The following is a 19319-nucleotide window of genomic DNA, read 5'->3' on the forward strand; positions in this document are numbered from 1 at the left end:
TGAAGAAAAAACATTTTGTACCTCTATTATTTTCTCCAGGGTTGCTCGCAGCAGTGCCCAGGATATCAATAAGAACATTAAACTTTAATTACTAGAGACTCCAGGACAATGCTGGAGGGTTGGTAACTGGGTCCAAAGCAAAAAATTTTGACAAATCAGCACAAATTATTCTTCAGTTGAAAATCTCACTCGGTGAGGCACAAGGGGATGGCTGCTGTGGGGAAATAGAAAAATATATACTGGTGCAATGACATTGAGGTTAATGCAGAATAGAAGCATCAAGACACGCCCAGATCCGGTATAGTACCGGGGCAGATGGTGGGAACCATAGTGTTCCATTTCTCACCTTTATTGGCATAATCAATAAAAAAAAGAAAGAACTGTTCATGTAGTGGGGATAAAGCTTAAAATAAAAGCACTATATTATAGCCGTGACAAACAAGCATATCATAACATGGCTCTGTTTTTAAATTGCAGCCCCTTGGAGCAAGTGACTACCTGGAAATGGCTAAATATTTTGACACTGTATTTATCCGGAACATACCAATGCTGACTTTGGCAAAGAAGACACAAGCACGACGCTTCATCACTCTTATCGATGCCTTTTACGATCACAAGGTTGGATTTAATTAGATCACACTGGAAACTCCTTCGGTGAAACATCAAAATTAACTAGATCTTTTCTCCTAAAGCTATGCTCAAGATTTAGTTTTAAAGTTACGTTTCTTAGTTACTTTTAACATTTCATAGAATCATAGAGTAGTACAGCACAGAAGGTGGCCATGCGGCCCACTCTTTCCCCATGTCCCTGCAACTTTTTCTCCTTCAAGTATTTATCCGATTCCCTTTTGAAAGCCACTATTCAATCTGCCTCCACCACCCCATCTGGCAGTGCATTCCAAACACTTGTTGCGTGAAAAAAAGTTTTTCTTCATGTCGTCTCTGGATCTTTTACCAATCGCCTTAAATCTGTGCCCTCTGGTTATTAACCCTTCAGCCATTGGAAACAGATTCTCGTTATTTACTTCATCTCGACCCTTCATGATTTTAAATACCTCTTTCAAATCTCGTCTTGGCCTTCTCTGCTCTAAGGAAAACAACCCCAGCTTTTCCAGTCTATCCACATAACCCTTCATCCCTGGAACCATTCTCGTAAATCTCTACTGTACCCTCTCCAAAGCCTTCAAGTCCTTCTTGAAGTGCAGCGCCCAGAATTGGACACAAAGCTGGGGCTGAACTAATGTTTTATATAGATTTAGCATAACTTCCTTGCTTTTGTACTTTCTGCCTTTATTTATAAAGTCCTGGATCCCACATGCCTTATTAATTGCTTTGTTAACCTGTCCTGCCATCTTCAAAGATAACGCCCTGGGTCTCTCTATTCTTGTTTTAATTTATCTTATCTTTTATGTTTCTCCTAATTCTGTATATTATTCCTGAACGTTCTCCAAATTTTCTTTTGATATCATTGTTAATTGATCAGTGGGAAATATGAGCAGGTTGAGGACAGTTGCTCAGATAAGTGTTCTCAACACACAAACCTGTAGCAATGGAAATAAAACTAGTGCATTAGAAGCACAAATTCAGCTTACAGGGTCTGATCTAATAGCCAGAGATCTTGCTACAACTTGAGCATGATTGGGTGCTAAATATTTCTGTCTATAGGATCTTTAGGAAGAACAGGGAAATTGGGAATGGAAGGGAAGTAGCAATATTGATAAAAGACACAATTACTGCAAAGTAGTTCAGTGAGGGTGATCGGGTAATGGAAACAGTATGGGCAGAGTTAAGGAACAGCAAAGGATGCAAGACTCTGGTAGGAGTTGTACTTCACCTATTTTTCATGTAAGAATCAAGATAGCGAGTGTTTATGGGCTATTTAACAATGGGGGACATCATTTTGTAGCCCGATCTTAACTTCATGCATCATCCATACTCGTGTAGTTTCGGGCAGAGTTCATTGGATAGCAGTTTATCCATGTATAAGTTATATGCCCCTGGTTGAGAGCCTCTAACTCAGCACTGAGAAAGATTAACGGGATTTAATGTGGTACCTTCCTGGCCTGTGTATTTACCCACTGAGCCTTTTTGACTATGATTATGTTATTTTAATACACTAAATTACAGTTAGTTGAAGTTAATAACAATATAAAACAATGTAAATGTTGCAATATCTTTTATTACAATTAAATTGACCACACTGCCTCACACAGGTGCCAGGCCTGACCTCTGGCAGTGGGTGTGTTCAGCATTTCTGGGTTAGGGAGAGGAATTTCCAGCCCTTGTTCCTGCTTTTAATCACAACCCAACTGATTCTTCTGAAGAGTATCTGTGTGTGGGAGCTGAGTGAGGACAGGATTCGGTCTGGTCAGTTACAATCCTTAACACTCGGAAATGCAAAGAGCTAACTCCGACGGTAAAATGTGAGCAGGACAGCTCGCTAACAGCCTGTCTGTACAGCTCGAAATGTATGCAAGGATGTGCTACACCTTCCAAGTGTCATATTTTATCATTCAAGTATTGTTCTTGCACTTTATGACTTTTATTTAAACCCCTTGAGTGCTGTCCAGCCTTCTAACACATTTTCAGGTGGCTATTATATAATATAACTGATCGCAAAAATTGAAACTATTGTTACTTGTTCCACCTGAAAAAGCATTACTCCATCATTCATCATCATCGTAGGCAGTCCCTCGGAATCGAGGAAGACTTGCTTCCACTCCTAAAGTAAGTCCTTTGGTGGCTGAACAGTCCAATACGAGAACCACAGACCCTGTCACAGGTGGGACAGATATTCGTCGGGGGAAGGGCGGAGGGGGTGGGACTGATTTGCTGCACGCTCCTTCCGCTGCCTGAGCCTGACCTCTTCACGCTCGCGGCGTTGAGATTCGATGCATTTTCTCTTCCTAGGGCGGTCCTTGGCCAGGGACTCCCAGGTGTCAGTGGTGATGTCGCACTTTACCAGGGAGGCTTTGAGGGTGTCCTTGTAACATTTCCGCTGCCCACCTTTGGCTCGTTTGCTGCGAAGGAGATCCGCATAGAGCAATTGCTTAAGGAGCCTCGTGTCTGGCATGCGAACTGTGTGGCCTGCCCAGCGAAGCTGATCGAGTGTGGTCAGTGCTTCAATACTGGGGATGTTAGCCTGGTCGAGGACACTGATATATCTCCAGCGACTTGAGGTGTCTTCTGTACATCGTCCATGCCTCTGATCCATACTGGAGGGCAGGTATTACTACAGTCTTGTAGACCATGAGCTTGGTGGTAGATTTGAGGGCCTGGTCTTCCTCAGGCGACCAAAGGCTGCACTGGCACACTGGAGGTGATGTTGAATCTCCACATCTATAATCTGCCTTTGTTGATAAAAGGCTCCTGAGGTATGGGAAGTGGTCCACGTTGTTGAGGGCCGCGCCATGAATCTTGATGACTGGGGGGCAGTGCTGTGTGGCAAGGACAGGCTGGTGGAGGACCTTTGTCTTACGGATGTTAAGAGCAAGGCCCATGGTTTCATATGCCTCGGTGAATACATCGACTATATCCTGGAGCTCAGCCTCAGAATGTGCGCAGATGCAGGCGTCGTCCGTGTACTGCAGCTCAACGACAGAGGTTGGGGTGATCTTGGACCTGGCCTGGAGGCGGCATAAGTTAAACAGCTTCCCACTGGTTCTGTAGTTTAGTTCCACTCCAGCGGGGAGCTTGTTGACTGAGGTGGAGCATGGCAGCCATCATTACTCCCTTGGTCAAATAGTCTGCTGACATTGACAGTCCTGCTTCACGCACAAAGAATGGCTACGTAGGGCCGCAGGTGCACGTGAAACCACATTTATATCTTACATATATTCCAATATGAGTCACTACTTTTGGAAGCCAAGACATAAGAGAACAAAATAAATGACAGACATACATAGGATATACGGCACAGAAACAGGCCATTCGGCCCAACCAGTCCATTCCGACGTTTATGCTCTACTCGAGCCTCCTCCCGTCTTTCCTTATCTAAATCTTTCAGCATAACCCTCTATTCCCTTCTCCCTCATGCTTATCTAACTGCCCTTTAAATGCATCTATAATATTCGCTTCAACCACTCCCTGTGGTAGTGAGTTCCACATTCTCACCACTCACTGGGTAAAGAAGTTTCTTTCTGAATTCCCTGTTTGATTTCTTGGTGACTATCTTATATTGATGGCCTCTAATTCTACTCTCCCCACAAGTGGAAACACACTCTCTCTATCTACTCTGTCAACACCTTTCACAATTTTAAAAACCTCTATTAGGTCAAGAGACCAAGCCTGTTCACCCTTTCCTGATAGGTATACACTCGCATTTCTAAATTCAAAAATTTACAACAGCAAACATCTTACTAATGTTTCATTATGAATTCCTGATGAAAAAAAGACTTGCTTATGGAGAACAGATCATTTACATGTCATTATCAATCGGACCATTCACCATTTACATTTTTTTAATAAAGCCTGTTTTAAAATCTAATGAAAACTTTCTAGTTTTATTGAGTTATAAAACATGCTTTTTTTCCCTACATCTTAAAGGTCAGGGTTATTTGCTTGGCTGCGATGTCGTTGGAGAACATGTTTGTTCAGAAGGATCACGACAGTGAGGAGGACGATGCCAGAGTCTTCATAGATGACCTAGGATTGAATCATGTGAGTACTGTGGTTTTTATTTTTCCCTCTCTAGGATCTCTATGCACCACCGCTAAGGTGAACAGGCACACTTGTGTCACTGAGGAGGCCGGAATCACACCCTGGTACTCTGTAAACACCGTGTCCCTGCTCCAGAGTCTTGTAGAGTAGTAAAATCCACTTATGAATCATAACTGAATTACTTAGTAAATAGAGAATGCTGGCTGTCATGTCACACAATAGACTTTGAATATTGATTCATTCTATTTATTTTAAAAATAGTTATTTCAGTATTTTCAATCATGGTTCAATATCCAACTAAACATGCACCAGGGTAATTGCCAAAACATTACAACTACTTGCTGCATACCTTAGATTACTTATTTATGGTATATACAGTAGTTTTGTTTTAACTCATCTTTCGATCATGCACATAAAAAAAATGATTTCTGCACTCACTTTCAGTCCATCATAACTTTAGCCGACAGACGTTGTCTGACAAGTTTCTATAATGCACTTGAATGGTGTTGTTTGAACTGGTGTTGGTTAGAATGGCCTGTCGTCTTCCAGGCGCCCGCCTAAAACTGACGCCGGTCCCATTGCTTCTACAAATTGAGGGCATAACGACTGTTCCAGACCCCTTTGTAAAATTTGTTTTCAACTGACTGTAGCATATGCCATGCATGTGGTGTCAGTGGGCATCAAAGGAAAACCCTCCAGTTTCTGGAGTCAGACCTGCTACAAAAACAAGATGGTCATGGTTGTCATAGCCCCAGAAATTCATCAGGGAATCATGCTTGGCCCAACATCCTCAGCTGCTTCATCAATGACGTCATAAGGTAAGGACTATTTGTTGACAAATTTGGTGTCAAATTTTTTGTCATCTAATACTCCTGTGAAGCGCCTTTGGATATTTTACTACATTAAAGGCGCTATATAAATACAAGTTTTTGGTGTTTTATTGGTAGTGTTCAGCTCCACTCACAATTCCTCCAGTGAAGCAGCCCATGTAACCTATATCAGAACTAGTGTCTGTCCAGTCTTCTAGATGGAACTGTCACACTTTCTAGACTGTTCAATTGGATTGGGGGTCCTGATGACATTTTCAGTGCTCACGTCTGGTGCCAGTTGTGAAAGTGCTATTATATCCCCAAGCAAATGTTACAAATGTATCCATTCAGTAAATGTGCATCCATAATGAAGAGATATTAAATTGAGGTCCCATGTGCCTGTTCAGGTGAATGTTAAAGATTTGAAGACATTGAAAGAGGAGTGGAGAGTTCTCCCAACATTTTCTTAATTGCTACTGTTAATTCATTAGCATGTTATCAACTAGTTAAATGGGAAATGGGAATCAGTTTTGCAATTGCCTAACTGCATTTTATGCTTAGGTGGACCTTATCTCCTTGGCATGAAAATTGCTGTCTGTTAAATTTTGACTGCCTTTTGTTTTTGTTTTTCCACAGACTAAGGTGGAACACCTTTCAATTTTTTCTGGAGCCGAAGAAATATTTGCATTTCAGCGCACGATCTCGCGGCTCACGGAAATGCAAACTGAACAGTACTGGAATGAAGGAGACAGGAGAAAGAAGTGACTGTGCTGAGTGAATAGCAAATTTAATTGTAAATCTATAAAACAGATTGTACAACTGATCAAATTTTAGTTTAATATAAGAACTGGGGTGAACATGACATATAATACTCAGACTTCATTTGTCAGCACTATGTTTGTAGGACCATTGACGTTCTCCCATTCAACGGTTTCAAAGATTTGCTGGGCCAAAACTGATGTGCAGTTGTCTTCAATTTAATAGCCGGTTTCTGATGGTATTGGCATTATGGTAACCTATTGTTAACCCAAGCTTGGTATCATCTAACTACTACTACTTGATGCATAGGATTACATAGGACATACAGCACAGAAACAGACCATTCGGCCCAACTAGTCCATGCGGCGTTTATGCTTCACTCGAGTCTCCTCCCAGCTTTCCTTATCTAACACCATCAGCATAACCCTCTATTCCCTTCTCCCTCGTGCTTATCTAGCCTCCCCTTAAATGCATCTATACTACGCACTTCAATCACTCCCTGTGGTACCAAGTTCCACATTCTCAGTGCTCTCTGGGTAAAGAAGTTTCTTCTGAATTTCCTATTGATTTCTTGGTGACTATCTTATATTGATGGCCTCTAGTTATGCTCTTCCCCACAAGTGGAAACACTCTGTGTCTACTCTATTAAAATCTTTCAAAATTTTAAAGAGCTCTATTAGGTCACCTTTCAGCCTTCTCTTTTCAAGAGAAAAGAGACCCAGCCTGTTCATCCTTTCCTGATAGGTATTACCTCGCATTTCTGGTATCATCCTCATAAATATTTTTTGCATTCTCTCCAGTGCCTCTATCTTTTTTATAATATGACGACCAGAATTATACATAGTATTCCAAGTGTGGTCCAACCAAGGCTCGATACAAGTTTAGTATAACTTCTCTATTTTTCAATTTTATCCCTCTAGAAATAAAGCCTAGTGTTTGTTTAGCTTTTTTATGGCCTTATTAACCTGCATCGGTACTTTTAATGATGTGTGTATTTGTACTCCCTTTGCTCTTCTACCCCATTTTCCAAGTAATATATGACCTCCTTATTTTTCTTCAAAATGTAATACCTAACATTTATCGGTGTTGAAATTCATTTGCCAATTATAGGCCCATTCTGCAATTTTATTAATGTCTTCTTGTAATTTGTTGCTATCCTTCCCAATTTGGTGCCATCTGCAAATTTAGAAAAAAATGTTTTTTGATTCCAACGTCTAAATCGTTAATATAAATTGTGAACAACATTGATCCCAGCACTGATCCTTGTGTAATCACACTTTCTGCCTTCTGACACTCTGAATTGCTACCCTTTACCCCTACTCTCTTCTTTCTGTCTTGAAGCCAGCTAGCTATCCATTCTGCGACTTGTCCTCTGATTCCACATACTCTGACATTATATTATGTGGTACCTTATCGAAGGCCTTTTGGAAATCTAGATAAATTACATCCACTGCATTACCCTTGTCTACTCTCTCTGTTACATGTTCAAAGAATTCAATGAGGTTGGTCAAGCAAGACTTTTCCTTTTGAAATCCATGCTGATTATTCTTAGAATCAGAGAATGGTTATAGCACAGTAGGAGGCCATTCGTCCCGTCGAGCTCGTGCCGGCTCTCTGCAGGAGCACACCTGCTAGTCCCAATCCTCTGTCCTTTTTCCGTAGCTCTGCAATTTTTTTTCCTTTAGGTACTTATCGAATTCCCTTTTGAAAGCCACGATTGAGTCTTCAGGCAGTGCATTCCAGATCCTCACCACTCGCTGTGTAAGTTTTTCTTATGTAGCCTTTGGATCTTCTGCCAATCACTTTAAATCTTTGTCCTCTGATTTTCGACCCTTCCGCCAATGGGAACAGTTTAGAAACATAGAAACATAGAAAATAGGTGCAGGAGTAGGCCATTCAGCCCTTCTAGCCTGCACCGCCATTCAATGAGTTCATGGCTGAACATGCAACTTCAGTACCCCATTCCTGCTTTCTCGCCATACCCCTTGATCCCCCGAGTAGTGAGGACTTCATCTAACTCCTTTTTGAATATATTTAGTGAATTGGCCTCAAATACTTTCTGTGGTAGAGAATTCCACAGGTTCACCACTCTCTGGGTGAAGAAGTTTCTCCTCATCTCGGTCCTAAATGGCTTACCCCTTATCCTTAGACTGTGACCCCTGGTTCTGGACTTCCCCAACATTGGGAACATTCTTCCTGCATCTAACCTGTCTAAACCCGTCATAATTTTAAACGTTTCTATGAGGTCCCCTCTCATTCTTCTGAACTCCAGTGAATACAAGCCCAGTTGATCCAGTCTTTCTTGATAGGTCAGTCCCACCATCCCGGGAATCAGTCTGGTGAATCTTCGCTGCACTCCCTCAATAGCAAGAATGTCCTTCCTCAAGTTAGGAGACCAAAACTGTACACAATACTCCAGGTGTGGCCTCACCAAGGCCCTGTACAACTGTAGCAACACCTCCCTGCCCCTGTACTCAAATCCCCTCGCTATGAAGGCCAACATGCCATTTGCTTTCTTAACCGCCTGCTGTACCTGCATGCCTTCAATGACTGATGTGCCATGACACCCAGGTCTCGTTGCACCTCCCCTTTTCCTAATCTGTCACCATTCAGATAATAGTCTGTCTCTCTGTTTTTACCACCAAAGTGGATAACCTCACATTTATCCACATTATATTTCATCTGCCTTGCATTTGCCCACGCACCTACCCTCTCCAAGTCACTCTGCAGCCTCATAGCATCCTCCTCGCAGCTCACACTGCCACCCAACTTAGTGTCATCCGCAAATTTGGAGATACTACATTTAATCCCCCTCTCTCTATTTACTCTGTCTAGACTCTTCCAAATTTTGAACGCCTCTATCAAATCTGCCCTCAATCTTCTCTGCACTAAGGAGAACAACCCCAGCCTCTCCAGATTATCCATGTAACTGAAGTCCCTCATCCCTGGAACCATTCTGGCAAATCTTTTCTGCACCCTCTCTAAAGCCTTCACATCCTTCCTAAAGTGCGGTGCACAGAATTGGACACCATACTCCAGTTGAGGCCGGACCAGTGTTTTGTAAAGATTCATCATAACTTCCTTGCTTTTGTATTCTATGCCTCTATTTATAAAGCCCAGGATACGGTGTGCTTTTTTAACAGCTTTCTCAACCTGTTCTGCCACATTCAATGATTTGTGGACATATATACCCCCAGGTCTCTCTGTTCCCGTACCCCCTTTAGCTTATATTGCTTCTCCTCGTTCTTCCTATCAAAATGTATCATTTTGCACTTTTCTGCGTTAAACCTTATCTGCCATGTGTCCGGCCATTCCACAGGCCTGTCTGTGTCCTCTTGAAGTCTATCACTATTCTCGTCGCTGTTCACTATACTTCCAAGTTCTGTGCCATCTGCAAATTTTGAAATTTGCCCTGTACACCCAAGTTCAAATCATCAAGAAAAGCAGTGATTCCAGTGCCAACCCCTAGGGAACACCATTGTATATCTTCCTCCAGTCCGAAAAACAACCATTCAACATTGTTGTCTGTTTCCTGTCACTTGGCCAATTTCGGCATCATATTCAGTCCCTCAAAATTGAGGAAGACTTGCATCCACTCTAAAAGTGAGTTCTTAGTTGACTGAATAGTCAAATACAGGAATTACAGTCTCTGTTACAGGTGGGACAGGGTGGGTGGTCAGACTGGTTTGCCGCATGCTCCTTCCGCTTCCTGCGCTTGCTTTCTGCATGCTCTCGGCGACGAGACTCGAGGTGCTCAGCGCCCTCCCGGATGCACTTCCTCCAATTAGGGCGGTCTTTGGCCAGGGATTCCCAGGTGTCAGTGGGGATGTTGCATTTTATCCAGGCGGCTTTGAGGGTGTCCTTGAAACTTTTCCTCTGCCCACCTGGGGCTCGCTTGCCGTGTAGGAGTTCCGAGTAGAACGCTTGCTTTGGGAGTCTTATGTCAGGCATGTGAACAGTGTGGCCCGCCCAATGGAGCTGGTCGAGTGTGGTCAGTGCTTCGACGCTGGGGATGTTGGCCTGATCGAGGGCGCTAACGTTGGTGCGTCTGTCCTCCAAGGGGATTTGCAGGATCTTGCGGAGACATCGTTGGTGGTATTTCTCCAGTGATTTGAGGTGTCTACTGTATGTGGTCCACATCTCTGAGCCATACAGGAGGGCCAATTTTGTATCCATGCTGTTACTGTCCCTTTTATTCCATGGACTTCAGCTTTGCTGGCAAGCCTATTATGTTGCACTTTATCAAACGCCTTTTGGAAGTCCACATCAACTGCATTGCTCTCATGAACCTTCTGTTATCTCATCAAAAAATTTAATCAAGTTAGTACTTTATTATATTTTTGGTTTCTAGATGTTCTATTTCCTCCTTTAGTAAGGATTCCATTATTTTTCCTACCCCTGATGTTAAGCTGACTGTTCCCTGGACATGTTCTATCTCCCTTCTTAAATATAGGTATTACGTCAGCTATCAGCCAGTCCTCTGGCACGACACCTTTTTATAACGAATGATTAAATATGTATAATAATGCCTCTGCTATCTCTTCCCTAGATTCTTTTAAAATACACTGATGGGAACCCATCCGGACCAGAGGTTTCATCCTCTTTGAGTTTGATTAGTTTATTTAATATTTATTTTCTTTATATTTTAAATGTGGTTATCTCAGTTCTAATCTCATCTTCATTTCTAATCTTGTCTTCTGTCCTGCATTTCTTAATCTCGGTGTTGTTTCCATGTCACTTCAATCTGATTTTCGCCCCTGCCACAGTACCGAAACGGCACTCATCAGCGTCACAGATGACATCCATTGTGAGTGTGACAAAGTTAAACTATCCCTCCTCGTCCTTCTGGACCTGTCTGCAGCCTTTGACACAGTTGACCACTCCATCCTCCTCCAACGACTCTCCACCATCGTCCAGCTGGGTGGGACTGCCACAATCTGCGTTCCCTAACCACTGACTCCATCCCTCTCCCTAGCATCAATCTGAGGGTGAACAAGACTGTTCGCAACCTAGGTGTCATATTTGCCACATATCCGCGGCATAACTAAAACCGCCTTTTTCCACCTTCGTAACATTGCCCGCCGCCGCCACTGCCTCAGCTCTTCTGATGCTGAAACCCTCATTCATGCCTTTGGTACATCTGGACTTAACTACTCCAACTCACTCCTGGCCGGCCTCCCACATTCTACGTAAACTTGAGATTATCCAAAACTCAGCAGCCCCTGTACTAACTCGCACCAAGTTAAGATCACCCTTCACCCCTGTGCTTTCTGACCTACCTTGGCTCCCGGTTAATCAACGCCTTGATTTCAAAATTCTCTTCCTTGGTAACAAATCACTGCATGGCCTCGCCCCTCCCTATCTCTGTAATCTTTTTGAGCCTCATAATCCCACAAGATATCTGCGCTCCTCAAATTCTGGCCTCTTGAACATTCCTCATTATAACTGCTCAACCATCGGTGGCCGTGTCTTCAGCTGTTTGGACCCTAAGCTCTGGAACTCCCTCGCTAAACCTCTCTGCCTCTCTGCCTCTCTACCTCTCTTTCCTCCATTAAGACGCTCCTTAAAACCTAGTTCTTTAAACAAGCTTTTGGTCATCTGCCTTAATTTCTTCTTTTGTGGCTCGGTGTCAAATTTATTTGTTTTGCCTTGTAACACTGTTGTGAAGCGCCTTGGGACGTTTTACTACGTTAAAGGCGCTATATAAATAATAAGTTATTATTATTATTAATAAGATTGACCCTTCACCTTGACTGCTCAAAAAAAAACAGTAAGAAATCATCGAACGAGAAAAAGCCACTCCTTCGACAGACTAAGTGGAATCTCCCATTGTGGGCTTTACAATGTCCTCAGGGAAAGTTCTACATAAATATTTTGTATTTAAACTCCATGAATAAAATGTATTTAATGCTGATCTTCAAGGAACATTTATTTTGTTTCCTTTTTGCTGAGGTTCAAGATAAATTAATAGTTCAACCTCGACATTCAAAGAGCTTGAATTACGGACATGCCCATTTTTGGGTGCGCAGAGGGGCACAGGAAACAATCCCTGTGGCTAAATGGTGTGGCCCGAGGTGCATCCGATATTGGGCCTTGGGTCTCATCACCATTGAACCGGTGAGCTACGGACAGTAATAGACAGGTCACCGGCGAAGCAGAATTGAAAATTGGTCCTATGGACACCAGCAGCGTCCCTAAGGTAAGTGATGAAAGGGGTGCCTGGGAAGAGAGGCAATCAGGTCAGAAAGGAAGTAGTGGCCGGGAAGAGGTTTGGGGGAGGGGTGGGGGTGGTTGTGTGGGAGAGGTAGCTGCAGCAATTGTGGTGAGAGGCAGCCAGCACCAGTCCGCATTCTTTGAATGTAGCAAGGAGGACAACTCCTGCTCCTTCAGGCTCCACATTCAGATAAGTATATTTTAAAATCTTGCCTTCTTGGTTGTGGCCGCAAGTTATGACCTGTAAGGCCACATGTAGACTTGCTATTCTTGAGTGCTTCCTCAGAGCAGTGAGGGCCATAAATGGCATTGGGCCCCTTTATTTGCACATGCAAAGTGCTTGGTACCTGTTTCAGGCTTGGGCAATACACGCCGATTTTTATTTTTTGGCCTTTACCAATATTGTGGGCCGCGTACTTTCATTGTTAATAAGTGTGCACTCCCTGCCTGCCATATTGGAGGCTTAGGAGGCTGTATAGCATCTAAAATACGGGTGCTGAACGGCTGAATTTCTAGACCAAACTCCTCCTTTGACAAACATCACCAATTCCGAGACGGAGTGTTGTATGTCAAGTGAGTGCTTTATCTTGGTGTAAAGGAGAAAGGAGAAAACCAAACTGACCAGTAGGATCAATTCTTCTCAGAGTTCCACTCCCCTATTGACCAATTGAAGAGTGTCACTGAGACATGCCATGAAAAATCTTTAGCGGTGGATTTTCTCTTCTCACTGAAGGAATTAAACATGGGGAGAAGTTATAAATGAAAGGAATAATGGGAGGAAAAAAACTTAATTGGCTTAAGGAATTCATATGTAAATTACTAGGTATTTATTTTTCAGAACAGAGTCCTATTATGCAATCTTCATTTTAAAAGTTAAAGATAACTAGATTCACAAATCATTAAACCAGGGGTTTTATCCTCTCTCAGTTTGACTAGTTTATCAACTATGTCCCCCCCTTTCTGTCGACCCTGTCAGTCTCCCTGGTAAATACTGAGGCAGAGCAATTATTCAACATCTCTGCAATTTCACTCATTACCCGTGAGTTTATCGTGCATGCCTTCGTGGCTCTATCTTTATCCTGATTTTTTTTTTTTGTTATTTATTCCTCTGTCGAATACTTTACTATTTCTTTTAATATTTATTGATAATTTAATTTTGTAATTCCTCTTCGCTTTCCTTACTGTTTGTTTGATTTCTTTCCTAATCACTTTGTATTTCTTTTTGTCATCCTCGTCTTTACTATTAATGTAATTAGTGTATGCCTTGTTCTTTCATTTCAATTTAGCCATATCTCTTTATTCATCCATGGTGTTTCATTATTGGCTAGTTTATTCTTGTTGTTTAACAAAATACATTTCTCCTGAACTCTATTGCTTACCTTTTTAAATATTTCTCACTGCTGTTCTAGCTCTTTGTCAATATTTTTTTCCATTTTATCTTCCCTGGTTCCATTCTCATGCCCTCAAAATTAGCTTTTTCACAATCTATTACTTTGGTCTTTGTGTTACTTGTGTCTTTCTCCAACATTATCTTAAACCGTATTATGCTGCGATCGTTATTGCCTAGATGTTCTCCTACGCTTACTTCTCTTATCTCCTATGGTTAATTTTCTATTATTTGATCTAGCAGTGATTCCTCTCTTGGGTCTCCTTGTGTACTGGATAAGAAAAGAATCTTGTACATACTGTAAAAACCCCATTCCCCTTCCCCTACCTCTTAGCAGTTTATTTGGCGATAGCTAAAATCTCCCATTATTATTATTTGATGTCTATTAGTCATTTTAGAAATTTGCTGACATAGAATCATAGAAATTTACGGCACTGAAGGAGGCCATTCAGTCCATCGTGTCTATGCCGGCCAAAAGAGAACTATCCAGCATAATTCCATTTTCCAGCTCTTGTTCTGTAGACTTGCAAGTTACGACACTTCAGGTGCACATCAGAGCACTTTTTAAATGCAATGAGGGTTTCTGCCTCGACCACCCATTCAGGCAATCAGTTCCAGACCTCCACCACCCTCTGGGTGAAAGTTTTTCTCGACTCCCCTCTAACCCTTCTACAAATTAGCCCTTCCCAAATGCATCACCTCGCACTTCTCCAGATTGAATTCCATTTGCCACTCTTCTGTCAACCTGACCAGTCCATTGATAGCTTCCTTCACTCTAAGCTTGCTTCCTCACTATCAACCACATGGCTAATTTTTGTATAATCTGCAAACTTCTTAATCATGCCCCCTACATTGAAGTCAAAATCACTAATATATACCACAAAAAGCAAGGGACCGAGTACTGAGCCCTGCGGAACCCCACTGGAAACATCCGTTCATCACAAAAATATCCATCGACCATTCCCTTTTGCTTCCTGGCACGGAGCCAATTTTGGATCCAACTTGCCACATTTCCTTAGATCCCATGGGCTTAGACTGGTCATAAAAGTAAGTCATGTGGGACCTTATCAAAAGCCTTGGTAAAACCCATGTAAGGCACTACCCTCATAAACCCCACCTCCTCAAAAAATTCAATCAAGTTAGTCAGACATGACCTTCCCTGAACAAAATCCATGCTTACCTAATTAATACTGCCGCTCAGAATTTTTTCCAATAATTTGCCCACCACCGAGGTTAGGCTGACTGGCCTGTAATTACTTGGTCTATCCCTTTCTACCTTTTTAAACAACGGTCCTCTAGTCCTCTAGCACCATACCTTTAGCCAGAGAGGATTGGAAAATGATGGTCAAAGCTTTCGCTATTTCCTCACTTGCCTCTCAACAGCCTGGGATAGAAACATAGAAACATAGAAAATAGGTGCAGGAGTAGGCCATTCGGCCCTTCGAGCCTGCACCGCCATTCAATGAGTTCATGGCTGAACATGCAACTTCAGTACCCCATTCCTGCTTTCTCACCATACCCCTTGATCCCCCGAGTAGTAAGGACTACATCAAACTCCTTTTTGAATATATTTAGTGAATTGGCCTCAACAACTTTCTGTGGGAGAGAATTCCACAGGTTCACCACTCTCTGGGTGAAGAAGTTTCTCCTCATCTCGGTCCTAAATGGCTTACCCCTTATCCTTAGACTGTGACCTCTGGTTCTGGACTTCCCCAACATTGGGAACATTCTTCCTGCATCGAACCTGTCTGAACCCATCAGAATTTTAAACGTTTCTATGAGATCCCCTCTCATTCTTCTGAACTCCAGTGAATACAAGCCCAGTTGATCCAGTCTTTCTTGATATGTCAGTCCCGCCATCCTGGGAATCAGTCTGGTGAACCTTCGCTGCACTCCCTCAATAGCAAGAATGTCCTTCCTCAAGTTAGGAGACCAAAATTGTACACAATACTCCAGGTGTGGCCTCACCAAGGCCCTGTACAAGTGTAGCAACACCTCCCTGCCCCTGTACTCAAATCCCCTCGCTATGAAGGCCAACATGCCATTTGCCTTCTTAACCGCCTGCTGTACCTGCATGCCAACCTTCAATGACTGATGTACCATGACACCCAGGACTCGTTGCACCTCCCCTTTTCCTAATCTGTCACCATTCAGATAATAGTCTGTCTCTCTGTTTTTACCACCAAAGTGGATAACCTCACATTTATCCACATTATACTTCATGTGCCTTGCATTTGCCCACTCACATAACCTATCCAAGTCATTCTGCAGCCTCATAGCATCCTCCTCGCAGCTCACACTGCCACCCAACTTAGTGTCATCGGCAAATTTGGAGATACTACATTTAATCACCTCGTCTAAATCATTAATGTACAATGTAAACAGCTGGGGCCCCAGTTCTCAATCCACGTCAGCACACTACCCCAATCCCATGTGCTTTAACTTTGCACATGAATCTCTTGTGTGGGACCTTGTCGAAAGCCTTCTGAAAGTCCAAATACAACACATCAACTGGTTCTCCCTTGTCCACTCTACTGGAATCATCCTCAAAAAATTCCAGAAGATTTGTCAAGCATGATTTCCCTTTCACAAATCCATGCTGACTTGGACCTATCATGTCACCATTTTCCAAATGCGCTGCTATGACATCCTTAATAATTGATTCCATCATTTTACCCACTACTGAGGTCAGGCTGACCGGTCAATAATTCCCTGTTTTCTCTCTCCCTCCTTTTTTGAAAAGTGGGGTTACATTAGCTACCCTCCACTCGATAGGAACTGATCCAGAGTCAATGGAATGTTGGAAAATGACTGTCAATGCATCCGCTATTTCCAAGGCCACCTCCTTAAGTACTCTGGGATGCAGTCCATCAGGCCTTGGGGATTTATCGGCCTTCAATCCCATCAATTTCCCCAACACAATTTCCCGCCGATTAAAGATTTCCCTCAGTTCCTCCTCCTTACTAGACCCTCTGACCCCTTTTATATCCGGAAGGTTGTTTGTGTCCTCCTTAGTGAATACCGAACCAAAGTACTTGTTCAATTGGTCCGCCGTTTCTTTGTTCACCGTTATGACTTCCCCTGATCCTGACTGCAGGGGACCTACGTTTGTCTTTACTAACCTTTTTCTCTTTACATATCTATAGAAACTTTTGCAGTCCGTCTTAATGTTCCCTGCAAGCTTCCTCCTGTACTCTATTTTCCCTGCCCTAATCAAATCCTTTGTCCTCCTCTGCTGAGTTCAAAATTTCTCCCAGTCCCCAGGTTCACTGCAATTTCTGGCCAATTTGTATGCCACTTCCTTGGCTTTAATACAATCCCTGATTTCCCTTGATAGCCACGGTTGAGCCACCTTCCCTTTTTTATTTTTACACCAGACAGGGATGTACAATTGTTATAGTTCATCCATGCGGTCTCTAAATGTCTGCCATTGCCCATCCACAGTCAACCCCTTAAGTATCATTCGCCAATCTATCCTAGCCAATTCACGCCTCATACCTTCAAAGTTACCCTTCTTTAAGTTCTGGACCATGGTCTCTGAATTAACTGTTTCATTCTCCATCCTAATGCAGAATTCCACCATATTATGGTCACTCTTCCCCAAGGGGTCTCGCACAATGAGATTGCTAATTAATCCTCTCTCATTACACAACACCCCGTCTAAGATGGCCTCCTCCCTAGTTGGTTCCTCGACATATTGGTCTAGAAAACCATCCCTTATGCACTCCAGGAAATCCTCCTCCACCGTATTGCTTCCAGTTTGGCTAGCCCAATCTATGTGCATATTAAAGTCACCCATTATAACTGCTGAACCTTTATTGCATGCACCCCTAATTTCCTGTTTGATGCCCTCCCCAACATCACTACTACTGTTTGGAGGTCTGTACACAACTCCCACTAACGTTTTTTGCCCTTTGGTGTTCTGCAGCTCTACCCATATAGATTCCACATCATCCAAGCTAATGTCTTTCCTAACTATTGCATTAATCTGCTCTTTAACCAGCAATGCTACCCTACCTCCTTTTCCTTTTATTCTATCCTTCCTGAATGTTGAATACCCCTGGATGTTGAATTCCCAGCCCTGATCATCCTGGAGCCACGTCTCTGTAATCCCAATCACATCACATCTGTTAACATCTATTTGCATAGTTAATTCATCCACCTTATTGCGGATACTCCTTGCATTAAGACACAAAGCCTTCAGACTTGTTTTTTTAACACCCTTTGTCCTTTTAGAATTTTGCTGTACAGTGGCCCGTTTTGTTCTTTGCCTTGGGTTTCTCCGCCCTCCACTTTTCCTCATCTCCTTTCTGTCTTTTGCTTTTGCCTCCTTTTTGTCTCCCTCTGTCTCCCTGCATAGGTTCCTATCCCCCTGCCATATTAGTTTAACTCCGCCCCAACAGCACTAGCAAACACTCCCCCTAGGACATTGGTTCCGGTCCTGCCCAGGTGCAGACCGTCCGGTTTGTACTGGTCCCACCTCCCCCAGAACCGGTTCCAATGCCCCAGGAATTTGAATCCCTCCCTGCTGCACCACTGCTCAAGCCACGTATTCATCTACGCTATCCTGCTATTCCTACTCTGACTAGCACGCGGCACTGGTAGCAATCCCGAGATTACTACTTTTGAGGTCCTACTTTTTAATTTAGCTCCTAGCTCCTTTAAATTCGTTTCGTAGGACCTCATCCCTTTTTTTACCTATGTCGTTGGTACCAATGTTTATCTCATCTAATATTTCACTCTCCTCCTCCTTAATGACAATGTCTGTATCATCTGTCCTGTGAAGACTAATCCAAAGTATTCATTAAGAACATACCAACTTCTTCTGCCTTCACACACAGGTTGCCTTTTTTGGTCTCTAATAGGTCCTACTCTCTCTTTAGTTATCCTCTTGCTCTTTATGTAGTTACAAAACATCTTTGGGTTTTCCTTGATTTTATTTGCCAATATTTTTTCATGCACTCTCTTTGCTTTCATCATTTCCTTTTTTAATTTCATCCTGCGCTTTCTATACTCCCCTCGGCTTTCTGCAATATTGAGCCCTCGGTTTTTGACGTAAATTTCCTTTTTTGCCTTGTCCTACCCTGCATGCCCCTTGACATCCAGTGCTATAGATTTGTTAGTACCACCCTTTTTCCTTGTGAGAACATATTTGCTCTGAACCTTCACTCACTCCTCCTTGAATGACTCTCACTTCTCTGACAATGATTTACCTTCAAGTAGCTATTTCCAGTCAATTTTTGTTAAATCACTATTGGGGTAAAAAGAAGAAGACTTTTCCTCAAGGTGGACTCCTTGATATAAGGAATCGAAACCCACGCGCCCGTATAGCAACCACGGAATCACTCAAATGAAACCTCAGTGTAACTGGTTTTTATTCAAGCATGCTAGCCATGATCTTATTGAAAGACACCCAGTCTAAGATGGCCTCCCCCCTAGTTGGTTCCTCAACATATTGGTCTAGAAAACCATCCCTTATGCACTCCAGGAAA

The 19319-nt window shown here is 42.8% G+C and overlaps 1 protein-coding gene and 1 long non-coding RNA gene across 4 annotated transcripts in view; one reads left to right on the top strand and one right to left on the bottom strand.

Annotated features, from left to right (window-relative positions):
* afg1lb (AFG1 like ATPase b) overlaps positions 1-8360 on the top strand; it is a 206567-nt gene extending 198207 nt beyond the window's left edge. For all 3 annotated transcript variants that reach the window (XM_070885646.1, XM_070885647.1, XM_070885645.1), the window contains exons 11-13: positions 478-618; positions 4546-4659; positions 6105-8360. In XM_070885646.1, the coding sequence (XP_070741747.1) occupies positions 478-618; positions 4546-4659; positions 6105-6233 (384 nt within the window). In that variant the 3' untranslated portion in view covers positions 6234-8360. The remainder of the gene's footprint in view (positions 1-477; positions 619-4545; positions 4660-6104) is intronic.
* LOC139267391 (uncharacterized) overlaps positions 1-19319 on the bottom strand; it is a 78767-nt gene that overhangs the window by 24206 nt on the left and 35242 nt on the right. The gene's annotated exons all lie outside the window — the stretch shown is intronic.

This window comes from Pristiophorus japonicus, chromosome 7 (genome assembly GCF_044704955.1).
Source record: "Pristiophorus japonicus isolate sPriJap1 chromosome 7, sPriJap1.hap1, whole genome shotgun sequence".
Classification (NCBI taxonomy): Eukaryota; Metazoa; Chordata; class Chondrichthyes; family Pristiophoridae; genus Pristiophorus; species Pristiophorus japonicus.